Here is an 18777-nt window from a genome sequence, read left to right on the forward strand (position 1 = left end):
TTTAACAAGCAACAGACCCCATGTGTGGACTCTTCTAATCTCAGCTTAGTCAAACTGCATTTCACAAGACAGTTCACATATTCTTCACAATTTTTTTATTATATATATTCGTATTAAAGAAGAGTTTTAGTTATTTTCTTTAGCAAGTAGTACTATATATGTAGTCTTTTCAAGTGATCTATAGATAAACATAAATTTCCATATCTGCATCCTACAATCCCATGATCATGTTGAGAAGCCGCCTTTTTAGCTCTGTAATCTTTGTTCTCACTCTTATTTACTTGGTCTGTACAGTATCTGCCTCTCCTTCTCTTCATCCAGATGAAGGTTTTAGTGGCTTTAAACGCATTTATGTATATGAATTTACCCAAACATAATGTTTTGTCTTTGTGAATTTGAACTAAACTTTTCTTTTATTTTTCTTTGGCAGTGGAAGCGCTTAAGGATATTGCATCAACACTAGGTGTCAAGTACTTGAACCTAAGTGAAGATCCATGTCTCACAAAGACTCTGGTGATAACTCAAGATGTTCTCAAGGAAGGACAGAATAGCACTATCAGATGTGACTGTCATTTCAACAACAACAACACTTGTCATATTACACACTTGTAAGACACTACCTCTCTGTTTCTGTTTATTTACTCTGTCTATATATCTAATGTTGTTTCATGTGCAGTATCATTAAAACATTCAGTCTTCCGGGTAAACTTCCACCAGAATTTTCTAGGCTTCGGTATCTTGAACTGATGTGAGGAGCGTTCTAAATTGTGTTGCAGTTTCATCTGTTTTCAATGTTGTTTTTGATCAAACATAACAGTTTGATCACTGGAAATGTTTTGCTTTGTTGTGCGTAGTGACTTGTGCCGTAATTACCTTTATGGCTCAATTCCTATGGAATGGGCCTCACTACCTTTCCTGAAATCTATGTAAGTCTTTGATCTCAAGTTTCTTGTTTGTTAAGGCATTAGTAAAATGCTTCTGAATTCACCTGAATATGTTTCTTGTAGCTCTGTTTGCGCAAACCGCTTATCAGGAGACATTCCCAAAGGATTAGGGAAGTTTATTAACCTCACTCTCTTGTATGTTTTTACCTTCTTCTTTTTTATTGTTCAAATTATGTGATTTGTGAATAAAGTTTTATCCTTTTGTAATCCGAAACTAAGTTTTTGTTTATTTGTTTGATTGATTACACAGAGTTCTTGAAGCCAATCAATTCTCTGGAACTATACCTAAGAAACTGGGGAAACTTGTTAACTTAGATGGATTGTAAGCAATCATCTGTCAATCAAACTTCAAATTACTTTTCCAAGATTATAAATTAGGTGGTTCTGTCAAACATAGTAATTAATCCTGCTTTTGCTTTGCTTATTCTTACAGAACACTCTCTTCAAACCAATTAGTTGGAGGCGTACCCAAGACACTAGCAAGACTAAAAAATCTGACAAATCTGTAATATCAGTTTTCTTTTCATTACAAGAAGTCCTGTTTCTAAATCTGCTCAACATAATTATTATGTATGACACAATTTTTTTCTATTGTTTGCAGCCGTTTCAGCGATAATCGCCTTAACGGATCAATTCCAGAGTTCATCGGGAACTTATCAAAACTTGAAAGATTGTAAGCCAATAAATTCTGCATTACAGTTCTAATAATTTGAAGCATTACAATCATTTTCAATGTTTTTCTAACTTGTGCCTATCTTTAATCAGAGAACTATACGCGAGTGGCCTAACCGAGCCTATTCCAGAATCCATATTTCGTCTAGAGAATTTGGTCGACCTGTAAGTAATTCTCTCCCAATACATCCAAGAAAGAGTATTATATTAGAGAACCATGTGCTCTTCTTGAGTCTAATCTGTATCACCTAATTTCTTTCTGTGTAGGAGGATCAGTGACACAACTGCTGGACTGGGACAATTTCCTTTAATAACTAGCAAGAAACTGAAATTTCTGTATGCAGTGTTGTCTTACATATATTAATATCTCTGGTCCAGACAAGATCCTGTGTTGTAATACATATGTTTAAGACTCAAGATTGGTTATGTTAATTTCTCAGGGTTCTCAGAAACATGAACTTAACAGGAACAATCCCAACCAGTATCTGGAATCTTCCCAATCTCATGACTCTGTAAGTTTCATGTATTATATAACCCTGCATTTTTCGAAACACCATCTAATCTCTTGACCATGATGCTCTTCTTTTTTTTCTTTCCGGGCAGTGATGTTTCTTTTAATAGACTGACTGGAGAAATACCAGCTGATGCAAGAGCGCCAAAATATACGTATGCCCCATAGTGTTAAATGATTATAGTATGAAGTATATTCTTTTGGAACTCATCGCCTAGTTTCAATGTTGTTTCAGATATTTGGCTGGAAATATGTTGTCAGGAAAAGTTGACTCAGGACCTTTCATTACTGCAAGCACCAATATGTATATAACCTCTCGTTTTACTCATCTATGTCAAAACATATCAACGCTATTACGCTAATAAATGGATATACATATCTGCAGTGATCTTTCTTATAATAACTTCACATGGTCTCCAAGCTGCAGAGAGAGGAAGTATGTTCTTCTATCGTTATACTAAGTACTCTCTTTTAAAAAGTTTCTGAAAGCTTAAAGAATATAATGTTTTCATGCAGGAATGTAAACACATATGAGAGCTCGCGTTCAAGAAACAGTCTGTAAGAACATTTTTGACCAATCTTATCAGTCACAGTTCACTTTGCATACATGTTATTAACTCATTGTTCTTGATACAGAACAAGAATTCTTCCATGTTCAGCCATAAAACAATGTCAAAATTGTAAGTTTTTGTTTTTTCCTGGTTGTCTATTGTTTTGCTTCCATCTTCAAAGTTTTTGATTTTGAAACAAATTCACTTTCTGAAGATAGTAGGTCGCTTCATATAAACTGTGGAGGACCTGATGTAATTATCGAAAACACTCGAGGAAGGTTTCTATATGAGGGTGACAACAATGGACTAACCGGGTCGGCTACAAACTATCATGGGAAAAGCTGGGGATTCAGCAATACTGGTGACTTTATGGATGATGCAATTACAGAAGATACATACTCAATTTCATCAGAATCTCTAGTATCAGCAAAATATCCTGAGCTTTACCAGACAGCTCGGCGTTCTCCCCTGAGTTTGGCTTACTTTGCCTTTTGTTTTGAAAACGGAAGTTACAATGCGAAACTCCATTTTGCGGAGATTCAGTTCTCAGATGAGGAACCATACGCTAAACTAGCTAAACGGATTTTTAACATTTACGTTCAGGTACATATAGCCTTTAGCTATAGATTCCTCATGAACCCTTTTTCAGCGTCTTTAGCCACTTCTTGACTTTGATATCTGTTCAGGGGAAGTTGATTTGGAGGGATTTCAGCATCAGAGATGAGGCTAATGGAACTCACAAGGAAGTTATAAAAGAAGTGAACGTGACTGTTACTGATAACACTCTAGAGATAAGGTTATACTGGGCGGGGAAAGGCACAACGATCATTCCTAAAAGAGGGAACTATGGCTCTCTTATCTCTGCCATCTCAGTCTGTCCCAGTAAGTACTGTAAATGAAAACATCAAGAAGATTCTGTTAAAAACTTCCTTCCTAATTAGCTTGTTGTTCTTGTTGTATCAGGTTCGGAATCTGAATGTGGCGGTAAGAGGAAGAATTGCCGTGTCTTTAAATCCTGTTCTCATTCACTTTTTATATCTGAATAATGAATTCAATTTTTTTTCCTCTGTTTTTGCTTTTGTCAATCTTTAGTTCCGGTGCAAATACTTCCAGTCACAAAAGAACAAAAACCAAGAACATATCCTCTCGTTCTTGGCATAACAGTTTTGATAATCTCTCTTGCTTTCTTGATTTTGGGAACGTTTTATTGGAAGAAATGTGTCAGCAATGCGGATGCAGGCAAAAGAGGTAATATCGGTTAAAGTTGTGTTGGTTTTCTTTTGGTAGTTAAACGAAGAGCTAAATTGTTTTTTGAACTATATGATAACAGGTTCCTTTAGTTTGAAGCAACTAAAAGTTGCAACTGGCGATTTTGATCCCTCAAACAAGATTGGAGAAGGCGGCTTTGGATCTGTATATAAGGTACAAGAGTGTCTTCAAGGTCTAGAATGTTAGTATTCTCAAAAACAGATGAGTACCAGTTTAAGACAGAAACTTGACAATGCAGGGGAGATTACCAGATGGAACTTTGATTGCAGTGAAGATGCTATCTTCCAAATCACGTCAAGGCAACAAAGAGTTTGTAAACGAGATCGGTATGATCGCATGCCTGCAGCACCCGAACCTTGTGAAGCTATACGGATGCTGTTGTGAGAATAATCAGCTTCTTCTTGTCTATGAGTACTTGGAGAACAATTGTCTTGCCGATGCATTATTTGGAAGAAGCGGTCTAAAGCTAGAATGGGGAACAAGACACAAGATATGCTTAGGGATAGCGAGAGGGCTTGCGTTTCTTCATGACGATTCAGCGGTTAAGATCATACACCGAGACATCAAAGGAACAAACGTACTGCTAGACAAGGATCTCAACTCAAAGATCTCGGATTTCGGGTTAGCTAGGCTCCATGAAGACGAGGAGAGTCACGTTACCACCAGAGTTGCAGGAACAATGTCAGTCTTTTATAGTCACATGAATCCAACGTATGATAATGTTTTAATGGCGTTTTTAAAATGATGTTGTTTTTGGTTGCAGAGGATATATGGCTCCTGAATATGCAATGAGAGGTCATCTAACAGAAAAGGCAGATGTTTACAGCTTTGGTGTGGTGGCAATGGAGATCGTAAGTGGGAAGAGCAATGCAAATTACACACCAGAGAACGAATGTTGCGTTGGCCTTCTCGATTGGGTACTGAGCCAAATCCGTTTTTTCTACATAAAAGAATCATCTCTCTCTCTCACACACTCTAAAACTAAAAAAAAAGGTATCTTTATTTTCTCCATTTCAGGCGTTTGTGCTGCAGAAGAAAGGAGATTTTGCGGAGATTATGTACCCGAGGCTGGAAGGAGTGTTTGATGTGAAGGAGGCAGAGAGAATGATAAAGGTTTCGCTTTTATGCTCCAGCAAGTCTCCGACATTAAGGCCAACCATGTCGGAAGTTGTGAAGATGCTGGAAGGGGAGACTCAGATAGAACACATCATCACCGACCCTGGAGTGTACGGAGATGACTTGAGGTTTAAGCGATCGTCGGAGATGGGGACATCTTCTTTACCTTCCGATTATATCATTCCTTCTTCATGTGAATCTTCTTACGATCTGTACCCTCTTAGTCCCGAGTCCATTGTGTTTTCTAGACCGTAAGCCTAAACAGAGTTTCGATCCCCTGTTTCCTTTTTCATGAAATTGCATTGCCAAAGACTTTAGCTTTGGGTTAATATAATAAGAAAGAAAAAAAACGACCCTTGAAAATCAAATGTCGCTACATTGGGTTAATTTTTGTGGGATTGGGTGGTTATATGAAATTAGTTTTAGATTTTTAGTCATTTGAATGGATTTTTAATCTTACTACCAAAAAAGAGGTTGACAACAAAAATTAGTTTACTACAAAAACGTGTATAAATAGATGAAAAAGCAGATGGTCATTGTAGGCAATATGTATTTTTTTTAATTTATTTAGTGATAATTACCACCATTACTTATTTATTTAGTGATTATGTTTGCTGCCATGGTGTTTCTCATCCTCCGAGTGTAGTGTCTCTCATGCTTTTATTTCATAGGATATATTGATATTACACCTTATCCATTTCTCCTAATCTCTTATGTGGTATATTGTTTGTACTTTTCATCAGTAAAATAGTATAATCAGTAAATTTTGTGTTCATCATTTCAATATTAAGAGCAAGGTAAACCCCATTGATCTAAACCAACTTTAAATTTCACCTTGTCCTCAAGATGAGTATTAACAATATGTCTTATTAACTGAACACTGGTTTTTGATACTCCATCCGTTTCATAATAAATGTCATTTTAGATTTCATTTTTTGTTTCAAAAAGAGTGTCATTCTGCATTTTCAATGTAAATTTTTTACTCTTATTTCCTGTTTTATCCTTCATTTAAAGATAATAGTCTTTGAAATTAAATGTTATAAAAGTATATTAATTAGGGGTACATTTGTATATTTTTTTAATTTCTTAATTTGTGTAAAATGTGTCAGAATGACACTTATTATGGAACGGAGGGAGTAGTGCCTAATTAGATTTAAAAGCATCATTGTTTATTGAGTAGTTGTTTTGTTTAATCAAAGCATGTCATATCAGAGTCGGTCTTGAAATTTTAATCATTCGTTACATTTTCCTAAATATTGATAACATCACAAATGAATTTTTCTTTGGAATCTGAAAACAAAATCACATAGATTTAAGAGCTCAGGATCTGCCAAATGTTTGCTTTACTTGGATGGAATTACAAGCTGCAACAAACGATTTTGATCAATCCAGCAAACTTTGAAGAAAGAGGTTTTAGATCTTTATATAAAATATGCTAAAACAGATGCCTAATGCAAAGATATGCTAAAGACGTTGTTGACAAAGATTTATCAGAATGGTGACTCATGTGGTTTTGGTGTAATTATTGATGCAAATGGTACAATAATCAGTTGCTATCACGTTTGTCACTGCTCTACTATTCCCTACCAATCATGTGATACTCGAAGAAAGATAAATTTTGTTTTTCTTTTTCCACTTTTAATACTTTCATTGTGTGTGTTTTTTTATTTAATTTTTCTTTGTTGGTGATTTTTTGATTATATATATCGAAGTTACCTTAAAGGATGGAAGGAAGTTCCTAAGGTGTAGTGATGAAATTTAGCATAGAGAAACATCGTGATCATCCATTTAAAAGAATGTGGAGAATGTTTCTTGGCGACTCAGCTTTGTGACTCCAACAGTGTGCGTCAAGGCCAATTCAGAAAGACAAGCCCATTTGTTGATCTGAATGATCACTAAAGTGTTGATTGGTTCACCCGCTATCATTCGCAATCACCCGCAAATGCAGCGTTTGCGGTTAGTAGTGGTTAGTAGCGGTTAGTGGCATTTTATCACAATCATATGAATCGCTGCAAATCGCTCTGTATCATTTTATACCGCTAAAATTTAAAATTTCCCGCTAGCGTTTGCGGTTGCGGGCGGTAGCGGTTGGATAAAAAAATAAAAAATAAAAAAATATCAGTTGAAGATAATATGATACAAGCATAAGTGCCATAATATTTTAGTTTAATTTATTTATATTAATTGTTCTGTTTCCACTTTTAAATTTAAAGTAAGAAATTATAAATATGTATCTTATTAATTACAAAATTAGTTTGTTATAATTCTTTTTTTTTGTTCTTCAGAAAGTTACATAATCAAATGAGATGACATGTGTGTTACTTCAACGGATCATTGTAGAAAAACAAAGTCAAGATAAATACCCTAGATTTTTTAGTGCACTCCAGAAAGAATGTATTTTGAAGAATACTAATGAGCAATTTAGAGTTGATTTGAGTTGGGATAGTGTAAAAATCGATTAGATCAATTGAAGAAAATTTACATCAAACATAAGACAAATCCAGAAGATCCACGTATTGGAGCAAATTTTTTCCAGTCTATTACATTACTAGACACAACTTTGGGTAATGTTCCCAATAATTGAAATAAAACATATTAATATAAAAATTTAATTTTTAAAATAATTATTTAGTATTTACTTATAATTTATTAATTATTTTAAACTATTGATTTTGATATTAATCATAATAATATAGTTTTTCTGTTTTTTTTATAATTATATATGATATTTATTTTGGTAATTGTATGTTTGACCGCTAAAACAATCACCGGTTTGCCAGTCAAAATTGTCCCGCAAACGGATCCACCTTAAAAAACTTAACCGCTGAATAACGCTCAAAACTACAATCATCCGCTTCCGCAAACTCCCGCACTCGCAACCACAACCGCTGCGTTTAAACCAGTCAAGCCCTAAGTATGTTTAAGATATGTTAAGGATGATTAATGATGAGTTTGGGGTGAGATTTCCGTATAATAAAAACAATTTAGTTTGGAGGAAGAAAAGAGGTCAGGTCGGAACCGTAAGCGGTTTTATAAAAAGAGGATATTTAGAATTTCGAACTAAGTCAGAAGAGAATTCAGTTCAGCGTTCTAAATACTGTTATAGAGAGTTCGGTCTAAGAGATAAACGTTTGTTTAAGTAGAGAGATAGTGTAATAAATTCTGATCCCCTCATAAATGATCTATGGGATGTATTTATAGTGGAGGTTGGGAGACGAGTTTCCTCCAAACCGGGACGATGTGGCAGCTTCAACGCATCCTGCGGGTATGGCGTCTCGAGCCGCGCATTTGAACCACTCCGCGGCGAGTGATGATGGTCATTCGCCAAGCTATTTGCACAGATAGGCTACTGTAGACGAACTGCTTCTACACATATCACGTTCTGCTCGGTTCCGCGTACTGTAAATCGGCGTTGTGATGATGACGAGTTGGACGGGGCCACGCTGACTGGATTTATTGACTTTAGCTGGGTTTCTGTTGACTTGATCTATGGGCCTTATTACTCAAAATATGCTTAGCTAATTAGGGGTGCTAAGCCCACCTCCAATACCATTCAGATTCAATCTGTTTTTTTTTTTCTTTTCTTAAAAAACTGTCTTGTCAATTTATCTATGTAACAAAAAAAAAGTAGAGTGAAAGGAGTGAGGGGAGTGATCGTACAAAAGAAAGAGGAGGGTTCTAGGGTTTTTTCACAATTACATTTTCACAATATCGCCGTTTTTCCATCGACTTTATCCCATCAAAGTGCTTCCGTCTTTCGGCACGCAGTGATCTCCCCACACTTCTTCCCTTCTCAGTCGCTCCTGTTTCTGGATTCCACCATAATCGGTATGTTCGCTCTCTCTCTACATAAGTATACCAAAAGCTATAAAGTGTCCTATACTATAAGTCTATAAGATAACGCGCTCTTAAAAAAAACTAGAAGTAAGAAAAAAACTTATGCACAATTTTTTACTATAAAATTTTAATCAATCGTTACGTTTTCTTAAATATGCATGCATAAAATTACTAATGAATTTTTTATAATCTGAAAACAAGATCACATAGATTTGAAAGCCCAGGGTATGCCAAATGTTTGCTTTACTTGGATGAAATTGCAAGCTGCAACAAACGATTCTCATCAATCCAACAAACTTTGAAGAAAGAGGTTTTACATCTGTATATAAACTATGCTATAACAAATGCCTAATGCAAAGATATGCTAAATCAGATGTTGTTGTTGCCGCACTTGTTTCTAGGAGAACATCTGCCTCCTCTACCGAGAGGAAACAGCCATTAAATGCGAACAATCATATTTGCAAATTTGCTCCTTCTGCATATAATGGATGTTGTTAGAGACACAACGCTCTTTGATTTTATCATCGAATTTGTGTCCAGTGAGGAAGCACGTGGAAAGAGTGTTGGATGATCCAACGATGCTGATTATGACTTACAAAGGAAAGCACCATCACCACCAGTTCGTGATGCAGGAGAACATATCTCCCAGTTTCCTATTTGGTCCGGCTTGAATGAATGGCTGAGAAATAGAGGATGGTGAAATTAATTAGTTTGATAGACTTTTGTAATAATTATAAATAGTGGCGGTGTTTTTTGTATTTTACTTTTCTTAACTTTAGTTTTAGATTTTTAGTCCTTTGAATGGATTTTTAATCTTATTACCAGACATGCAACACAAATTACTTTACTACAAAAACATGTGTATATTCGCGCCTGTTGTGGCTGGCATTGGGCTCTAACACTAGTGATTAGTGAAAGCAGTCAGCCAGCCCTTTGGCTCTATCCTGTACATTATTCTTTTAAAATCTCTCCTTTTTTTTTGTTAGAAGAGGTGTTTGATTTTTATCTATACAATTATGGCTGCTCTTTCCTGAGAAACTAGAGTGATCGTAGGCACTCAAGGCTTAAGATTATATTGTAACAAAAAAACAAGATGGTTATGTATTTTATTTCGTATGTGTTATTCATAGCTCACTAATATCCACTGAACTCGTTTTTGTATAAAATTTGGGGGAATATGTGTTTGTCTTTTCAAAGAATATAGTCACATTAGCACCAAATTTCATGAACCATGTAAGTAATGTTGTATAAACACCATGACATAGAAACATATTATCCACTATACATAACTTAGTCTTGGCTTATCTTATTATAATGATGCAAATGTATCGCTCTGGATTATGTATCATATGGTCAATTAAAGGAGAAAACAGATGTGTACAACTTTGGCATTGTGGCAATGGAAATTATTGGAGGAAATAGTAATACTAAACATAAGGAAAGTGCTGATCACTTCTCGCTTAAAATGGGTAACCTTGGAGCTTTTACCTTATAATTGGTCCATTTGATTTGCAATTTCTACAAGTTTGGTGAAACTTATTTTTACAGGTTGTAGATCCAATGCTAGATCCAATGCTGGAAGATGATTTTAACAACAAAGAAACCGTGAGGATGACCAATGTTGCTCTCGTTTGCACAAACTCATCTCCTTAGTGGAGACAAACAATGTCAGAAGCCATGTTGATGCTCGAGTGAGTGATTGAAATAACACAGATTGTCAAATCTTATGTATGGACACTGACTTTGAGCTTATCAAAGCTTATGGAGAGGATTGCAAACAGTCATACAGCTGATAGCGCAAGTACCACTGGAAATGAGATATCGGCATTGGATTAAACAATAATAACATCCTCAACGTCTGGTTATGATCTGTACCCATTTAACCCAAAATCCGTGATCCTAAAGTCCACCACTGAAATTTCTTCTTCGTCACTTTAATATTAAATCACTTTTATTCTCTTGACCCGAGAGCTTCTTGTATAGTGACATAGTGTACTATCAAAAGCTGTGCACATTGCTTGTTTCTTGTTAGAGAAGAAAGGCTTCTGAAGTTAGATCTTTTCATTAATAATAACTTTTTTCAACTTGTTTCCATTAAATATTAGCTTATTAAAATCGCTGGTCAGTTCCTGCGACTGAGAACACAAAAGCAATGACGTTTAACGTTTACAAGCAAAAATAATCAGAGTGGAGTCGTACCGAGCCCTAATGAGAATATCACCTCGCCTAATTTGATTTGGCGTGAGCTCCAAGTTAAAAGAATAAATAATATTTGATTTTTGGTATGGTAAACCGGGTCGGTTAAGGCCAGAGCGACCCGTAATATTAAACGCAGCGTACTGAAGCAACGTCGTGAAATTCACTCTAACAACCAATTTCTCTCCTTTTGGTAATGTTCAAGAAAGCGCTAGGCGAGCGACACTAGAATGCATAGTCGGAGTCTAGGCGATTTGTGTTTAGACATTTACAAATAAATAAATTTATTATATATTTTATAGAGTACAATATATAAAATTACATGATTTGTTTATAAATAATAAAGTTTATATATTATATATATCTTAAATATATATTCAAAATTTAAATTACACATAAAAAACAATTTTTTTTATATAAATATCATATGAAGTAAACGTCATGGTCTATGAACGGGTTAATACGTAGGCGGACGGTCCTAGCGCCTAGGCGATGCCTAGACGGCCGTCTAGACCAACTTTTAGAACACTAATAATAAGGAAAAAAAAAGGTTGAAAATCAAATGTCGCTAAATTGGGTTAATTTTTTTGGGGTTGGGTGGTTATATGGGCTCTGATTGGTAACCTGCGGAATGGCGGAATTGCGTTTTTAAACACAATTCCGCAGGGTTTTTTGCCAATCAACAAAAATCCGCGTAATGAAAAAATACACACAAAAACGCAGACTGCATTTTTGCTTAACAAAAATACAAAGGAAAAGTCATTCCGCAGAAAAGCGACTTATAAGTCGCTTAATCTATTCCGCAAGATTTTTTCCGTAATTCCGCGATTCCGCAAAGTTACCAATCAAAGCCATGAAGTTAGTGTTTCTTTCGTTCCCGCTATATGTGTGATGACTGACGAATATAAATATTAGGGTGCGAGCCTGTGAAGGTCACGAGGGAAGAGTGATGTTTTGCGGATGTTATCCAGTCCATAGAAGAGCATGACATCTAGCTCTAGCCCCATTCCGAATCCACCATGTGGAGGAGGTGCACCGTACCTGTAACCATCGTGGTTGCTTAAAGAACAAGGCAAATATTAGTAGGAACCAAACTGGTCCAGTTTTGAATTCACTTAAATGAATCAATGTATGTGGATATGGTCTTGGCAACAATGCCGCATTCCCTAGCGCGTTTCTCCCAGATTGCTGCGTTGTGGATACTTTTATTTACTTGGTCGGTACAGTATCTGTTTTTCCTTCTCATCATGAGTTTGATGTTTTTAATGCATCCGTTTCCAAGTACCGCAGGAGCGGTATCTATACATTTACGTAAAAAATAATATTTACAAGTTGTTTGCTGCAGTGATTTATCGTCTAATTAACAAGTTGACTGGTGAAGTTCAAGGAGTAAAAAAACCACCACAATATACGTAAGTGTAGTAGAATTTGAGGTAGACATAGTTAGAAAGTTTGAAGACATAAGATGATTTTTTTTTAAGACTTGCGAATACCAAAGAATCACAATGGGATGATATTTTGTTTCGACATCTTCTTTCAGCTATTTGACTGGCAATATGCTTTCCGGAAACATTGATTTGGGTGATTTCCTCAACACCAAATCTATGTACGTTTTCAGGCCTTCACTTGTTTTTATGGCTTGAAAAGTATTACGGCCATGCGATCTAATCTTCTTGTCGGTTGTCTCTGTATCTTTGGTGAATCTTTCACAGTGATCTCTCTTACAACAATTTCTCATGGTCATCTAGCTGCCAGGAAAAGAGGTATATATGAACATCAAAACCTTGGTAGATAGGATACAACCTGCTCATGTCATCTATCCATTTGTTATAACCTCCTCACGTACGTAGAACTTTTTTTTGTTGAATCAGTTACATTAACACATACCGGAGCTCATACTTGAAGAATAATTTGTAAGGACAAGAACGGTTTAAACTTACTAATCTCTTGAATTCCAATATGGCAAATAGAAATTGTTTGAACTATGAGATTTGTAAATATTCCGATCGTATTTTCATACAGAACTGGACTTCTTCCATGCGCTGGTCCAATCAACTGCATGGCCTGTAAGTATATATTGATTATTAATTTTCTTGAGGGATTTTAACATCAAAGAGGAGGCTAATGGGACTCTGAAGCCTCTTGTGAAAGAAGTGAAAGCTGTTAATGTGACCAATCATTTGTTAGAATTCGGTTGTATTGGGCGGGAAAAGGGACAACACTCATCCCAAACAGAGGATATATATTATGGCCCTCTAATCTCTGCACTCTCCTTGTGTCACCGTAAGATTATTAATGGTTGCTTTTCCGTGCTTCACCTTCATCGACTTGATACTCGTTTTTTGCCACCTAGCGATGATGATATCCATCTTTCATTATTTCAGGTTTGGACCGACGATGTGGAGGTCCAAAGACAAAAAAAAAAAAAAAAAAAACTACTATGTTTCTCACTCCTTATTGTAATGTTTGATATGATGTATATATATATATATATATATATATTTACACTTGGAATGTATCATTTGCAGCGGAGAAAACAAAACATCACACAAGTTATCGCTTAATTTTGGGGGCGACAGGTGCCTTGGTAACAATTATTTTCTTGGCTTTGGGAATATATGTCAGAAAAGATGCAGAACAGACAAGAACGCGGCAGAAGGAGGTATATAGAGTTATATGAATCCAGGGTTTTGAATGCTCATAGCATTATTAATGATTTTTCTTTGGGAACCTCAAAATATGATCATATGTAGATCTGAGAGCACAAGGTATACAAACTGTTTGCTTTACTTGGAGACAACTGCAAACTGCAAAAAACAATTTTGATCAAGCCAACAAACTTGGAGAAAGGAGGATTCGGATCCGTGTTCAAAGTATGCTAAAATAGATGCCATGTTCTTCTCAAACTTAGATACCTGAGAACATATGTAATTTCTGATATATAATGCAGGGAGAGCTGTCAGATGGAACTATCATAGCAGTCAAGCAGCTCTCTTCCAAGTCATGCCAAGGAAACCGTGAGTTTGTCAATGAGATAGGCATTGATCTCAGGTCTGAATCATCCAAACCTTTGTCAAGCTTTATGGATGCTGTGTCGAGAAGAATCAATTGCTGCTCGTGTACGAGTACATGGAAAATAACTCCCTTGCTCTTGCGCTTTATGGTAAACAAAAAAAATTCATTCAGTTTTTCTTTAGAAATACATTTTGAGCCAAAATTCAAATGTACATATATGTCACCATATGTAATGTGATCTCTTTTCTCTTTGGTTTACAATTGCTAATTACTCCAGGAAAGAGCTCCCAGAAACTTGACTGGGTAACTAGACAAAAAATTTGTGTTGGTATTGCAAGAGGGCTTGAATTCCTTCACGAAGGATCAATGATCAGGATGATTCACCGTGACATAAAAACCAGTAACGTGCTTCTAGACGCTGACCTCAATGCGAAGATATCTGACTTCGGATTAGCTAGACTCCATGAAGCAGAACATAGCCACATTAGGAACCATGTAAGTATACACACTTTGGCATAAAAACAAAATAGTCCACTGCATAGCTTAGTCTTGGCTTAACTTATAATGCAGCGGATATATGGCTCCGGAATATGCGTTATGGGGTCAACTAACGGAGAAAGCAGATGTGTACAGCTTTGGCGTTGTGGCAATGGAAATTGTTAGTGGAAGCTTTTTTGTTTATCACTTCTCGCTTATCAATTGGGTAACTGCATGGAGCTTTTTTGTTTCTCTTTGGCCCATTTGATCTGCAACTTCTACAAGTTTAGTGAAACCCATTTTTTACATCAATCTTAGGCACTGACACTGCAACAGAAAGGAGACATAATGGAGATTGTAGATCCAATGCTGGAAGGTGAATTCAACAGCAAAGGAAGCGGTGAGGATGATCAATGTTTCTCTCATTTGTACAAACTCATCTCCTTTGTTGAGGCCAACAATGTCAGAGGTCGTGCAAATGTTCGAGGGAGTGATTGAAATACCACAAGTTATGTCAAGTCCTGATATGTACGGACACGACTTGAGCTTCTCAATGCTGATGGAGAGGATTGAAAACAGTCATACAGCTCACGGCTCAGGCACGCCTAGAAATGAGATAACGGCATCGGTTCAAACAACAACTACATCCTTAGTGTCTGACATAACCCTAAACCCATTCAACTTAGAATCCGCGGTACTAAACCCCACCACTGAAATTTCTTCCTCGTCACTGTAATATTAAAGGTTGCATTTGAAATGTGTCCACGAGAGAAGAAGAACGCTTTGTGTGTTAATCTTAATCTTGACCCGAGAGCTTATATAGTATACTGTAATATTTAAAGATGTGCACATTCTTGTTCAAAGTAAAAAAAAAAAAACTGTGCACAATTGCACATTGCCTTGTTTCTTGTTAGAGAAGAAAGGCTTGTGAAGTTATCTTATTCAATCTTTTTTCAACTTGTTTCTATTATATTTTCAACTTATTTAAATCGCTAGTCAGCTCCGGCGACTCAGAACACAAAAGCAACGACGTTTACAAGCAAAAATGACCAGAGTCCAGTCGAACTATATTGAGAATATCCCAAAACCTAATTTGATTTGGCGTGAGCTCCAATTTTTTTTCAAAAAAAAAAAAAAAATTGATTTGGTTTTTGGTTTGGTAAACCGGATTTAGAGCGACCGGTAATATCTAAACGCCGCGTTTTAGAGCAGCGTCGTGAAACTCAACCACCAATTTCTCTCCTCTCAGATTAACTGGTGTTGGGGAACTTGAGAACCATTCACTCGACAGAGAGGCATGAAGACTATCTTTCTCGCCAAACACTCTCTTCAACTCTAAATCAGGTTCCTTCTTCTTCTTCTGCTGTTTCCTTCTGTGTTTCCAATTACTTTTAACCATCCCTTTGTTCCGATTTCTACATTTCTGGGTTGCACGGCTACTGAATTAATGAAAGTTCGAATTTTGATTAGTGATCTAGGTCGGATTTTCTGTTAATTTCTCCATTACACTCTCATATTCGAGAATCTAATTGAATATTCGTGAGCTAAAGGAATTTCAGAACGTTATAGCATCTCATCTATTAAAATAAGTCTCAAGGCCAAAGAGTAGTATCACAATTCATAGATGATTTTGAATTCCTCGTATGACCTTAGGTTTCAGATTAGGGGAAATCGAATTAGTATTGATAAGCCAAAGACCCATTTAGTCTACTTGAAGAAACTCAGCTGCTTCAAGCCATAGCTGTAACTAACTCTACTATATAAGTACCCTGGGACTGATCGTTACATATTTATACAACTGTTGTAAGTTGGTTAGGGAAGGCTGAGTCTATATACTCTCTACAGAGTCTAGACAAACCCAACAACATTAAAATTTGTGTTAGAACAACTCTTTTTACACAGAATAAAATCTTAACTTAGCTTACAACAGATTATAGAGCTAAAGTAGAAACCTTTCTAAAGCCAATATCTCTCACATTTTTGGGCATATTTTTTACTCCTAGCATTTCTAAGTCTTCCCAAGTTCTAAACATTTAGCTTTCTATAAACCAGTGAATCTCTTTTCAGTTCACTCATTGATTTTTTTTTTTTTTCTCAGAGTATCGTCAGGTGGCAAAACAAAACCAATGGCTCTGGTGGTGTCAGGTGGCAAAGCAGCCACGATGCCACTTCACGGCAATGCTCTTCCTCTAAGTATCAACTCCAAGAAAATAGTCCGAACTGCATCCAAGCTATTCTCACCCACTCTTCACAGTCCTTTCAAGTCCCTTTCCATCAACTTCAAGCTCTGGCCTCGTGTTTCACGGTCTCTCCGTATGGTATCTTCTGTTTTGTCAGAGGACAGAGCTACCGAGGCTAGCGGCTCTGGGGCAGATGCGTTCAAGCTGACATACTTGGAGGTGGAGTTTCTTCATATGGATCGTTTTTGAGGGCTCTTTTACAACTTGAACATTTGTGATTCCATAAGAGAGAATGTTGACATATCTTCTTTTTGGGAGTTAGGGAAATAGCTGGCTATGGCAAACATGCGGATTGAATATCCTGGTTGATCCGATTCTCGTTGGTAATTTAGATTTTGGGATCCCATGGCTCTATGAGGCTGCCAAGAGATTTCTGAAAGGCTTCAAGGTAACACTTGTTTTGTTTTCATTCTATTCATATCATATCATCTTTTGTGGAGAAAGAAGCATGAATCAGTCTATATTCGATGCAGCTTGATGATCTCCCTGAAGTTGATTGCCTGCTCATAACTCAAAGCCTTGATGATCACTGTCATCTGAATACCCTTAAGCCGATTCTGAGAAATCTCCTGGCATTAAGGTTATTGCAACTCCAAATGCAAAGCCTTTGCTGGATCCTCTTTTTAGAAATGTAAGTCACTTGTTTCATTTTTCTTAGTCTCATTTCTCCATCCCTATCCGATTCTTAACCGGATTTGCAGACCTTTGATCTTCAACAGATTTAACAGTTGAAATATTGTTGTAGGTCACTTACTTGGAACCTGGAGAGAGCTACGAGCTAAATGCAAGAAACGGTTCTAAAGTTCGAGTTAAAGCCACAGCAGGACCTGTCCTTGGTCCACCATGGCAACGCCCTGAAAACGGGTAAATCAAAACTCTCATCAAGATTGCAAATTCTCCATGGATAGTATTTTCTGCAACAACATTTAACGGCAACATAGTTCCATTTTTTTCCTTAGATATCTCATTGTATCCCCTGAAGATCAGATATCTCTCTACTACGAACCGCATTGTGTATACAACATGGAATTTTTGAAGAATGAGAGAGCCGACATTGTAATCACACCGGTCATCAAACAACTTCTCCCACGATTTACTCTGGTTTCTGGCCAAGAAGACGCAGTCCAGCTCGCAAAACTCTTGAAAGCCAAGTAAATATCCAACCTTATCTTATTTTTATTTTTGTATTAAATCACATGTAACATCAAGAGAATGTATCTGCAATCTTGCATTTGCTTTTTCTTGGACTGTAGGTTTGTTGTGCCGATGCAAAATGGCGATCTTGATGCAAAGGGAATACTAGCAAGCATAGTAAAGAAAGAAGGAACGATGGAATCATTTAAGGTGCAGATTCTTAACCCAAAAAAGAAAAATGTAACACAAATCAAATATTTGCTTTATGTAAGATCAATGGTGATAATGCTTCGATGTTTGTTTTTTTGGATGCAGGAATTATTGTCAAGAGAAGTCCCAAAAGCTCAAGTGTTGGAAGCTATACCAGGCGTGCCGTTAGAGATCTTGACTCCATTTTCAGGCATGTAGAAAGAAACGAACGGTGTACATGAGCATACACAGATGTAAATATATTAAGAATTGTCGTCCCTTTTATTTTTCTATATGGACGATAATTATTTTTATTGTTATGTGCTGACTTAGGTTTCGGAAATTTCATCTTTTCGGACAATATTGCACCATTACTCTGTTCAACGACGCATGCTAACGATAAAATTGTCGAACCTTGAAAGAAAATGTTGCATGATGAAAAAATACAAAATCGTCATTTCTTTGTTCTTTGCTAGCAAATGGATCTCATAAATATTACTCAACCAAGCTTGTTGCCGTATGTTCAGCGAGAAAGGTTTATGCGTTAAAAAGAGTGTCATATACACACAAAAAAAGAGTGTCATATACAAACTCTGTAAATTAATAATCGATATTTAACAAATTTT

General features: G+C 36.4%; 2 protein-coding genes and 1 pseudogene across 3 annotated transcripts; all 3 read left to right on the forward strand.

Annotated features, from left to right (window-relative positions):
• The first annotated feature begins 221 nt into the window (after positions 1–221).
• LOC18992129 (probable LRR receptor-like serine/threonine-protein kinase At1g29720) lies at positions 222–5032 on the forward strand. 2 transcript variants are annotated; one of them, XM_024152868.1, is made up of 24 exons: positions 222–327; positions 431–608; positions 677–748; positions 855–926; positions 1008–1079; positions 1195–1266; positions 1378–1449; positions 1546–1617; positions 1710–1781; positions 1884–1952; positions 2057–2128; positions 2220–2282; positions 2363–2431; positions 2513–2563; positions 2644–2685; positions 2764–2807; positions 2893–3281; positions 3365–3560; positions 3642–3662; positions 3771–3926; positions 4009–4100; positions 4186–4628; positions 4711–4880; positions 4941–5032. In XM_024152868.1, the coding sequence occupies exons 1-24, from the start codon at positions 222–224 to the stop codon at positions 5030–5032; spliced, it is 2757 nt and encodes a 918-aa protein (XP_024008636.1). The 2 variants fall into 2 exon arrangements, with proteins under 2 accessions (XP_024008636.1, XP_024008637.1); XM_024152869.1 differs by lacking the exon at positions 3771–3926 and having other exon boundaries at positions 3642–3701; positions 4000–4100.
• Positions 5033–10273: 5241 nt separating this feature from the next.
• LOC18992130 lies at positions 10274–15324 on the forward strand (annotated as a pseudogene).
• A 494-nt stretch (positions 15325–15818) lies between these two features.
• LOC18992131 lies at positions 15819–18516 on the forward strand. Its single transcript, XM_024152575.1, is given in 9 exon segments — positions 15819–15932; positions 16687–16987; positions 17091–17216; positions 17302–17380; positions 17383–17459; positions 17574–17692; positions 17788–17979; positions 18082–18172; positions 18278–18516. Coding segments are annotated over 8 exon segments (1050 nt in total). The 5' UTR covers positions 15819–15932; positions 16687–16714; the 3' UTR covers positions 18371–18516.
• The last annotated feature ends 261 nt before the right edge of the window (positions 18517–18777 follow it).

The sequence above is a fragment of the Eutrema salsugineum genome, unplaced genomic scaffold, assembly GCF_000478725.1.
Source record: "Eutrema salsugineum unplaced genomic scaffold, Eutsalg1_0 scaffold_5, whole genome shotgun sequence".
Classification (NCBI taxonomy): Eukaryota; Viridiplantae; Streptophyta; class Magnoliopsida; order Brassicales; family Brassicaceae; genus Eutrema; species Eutrema salsugineum.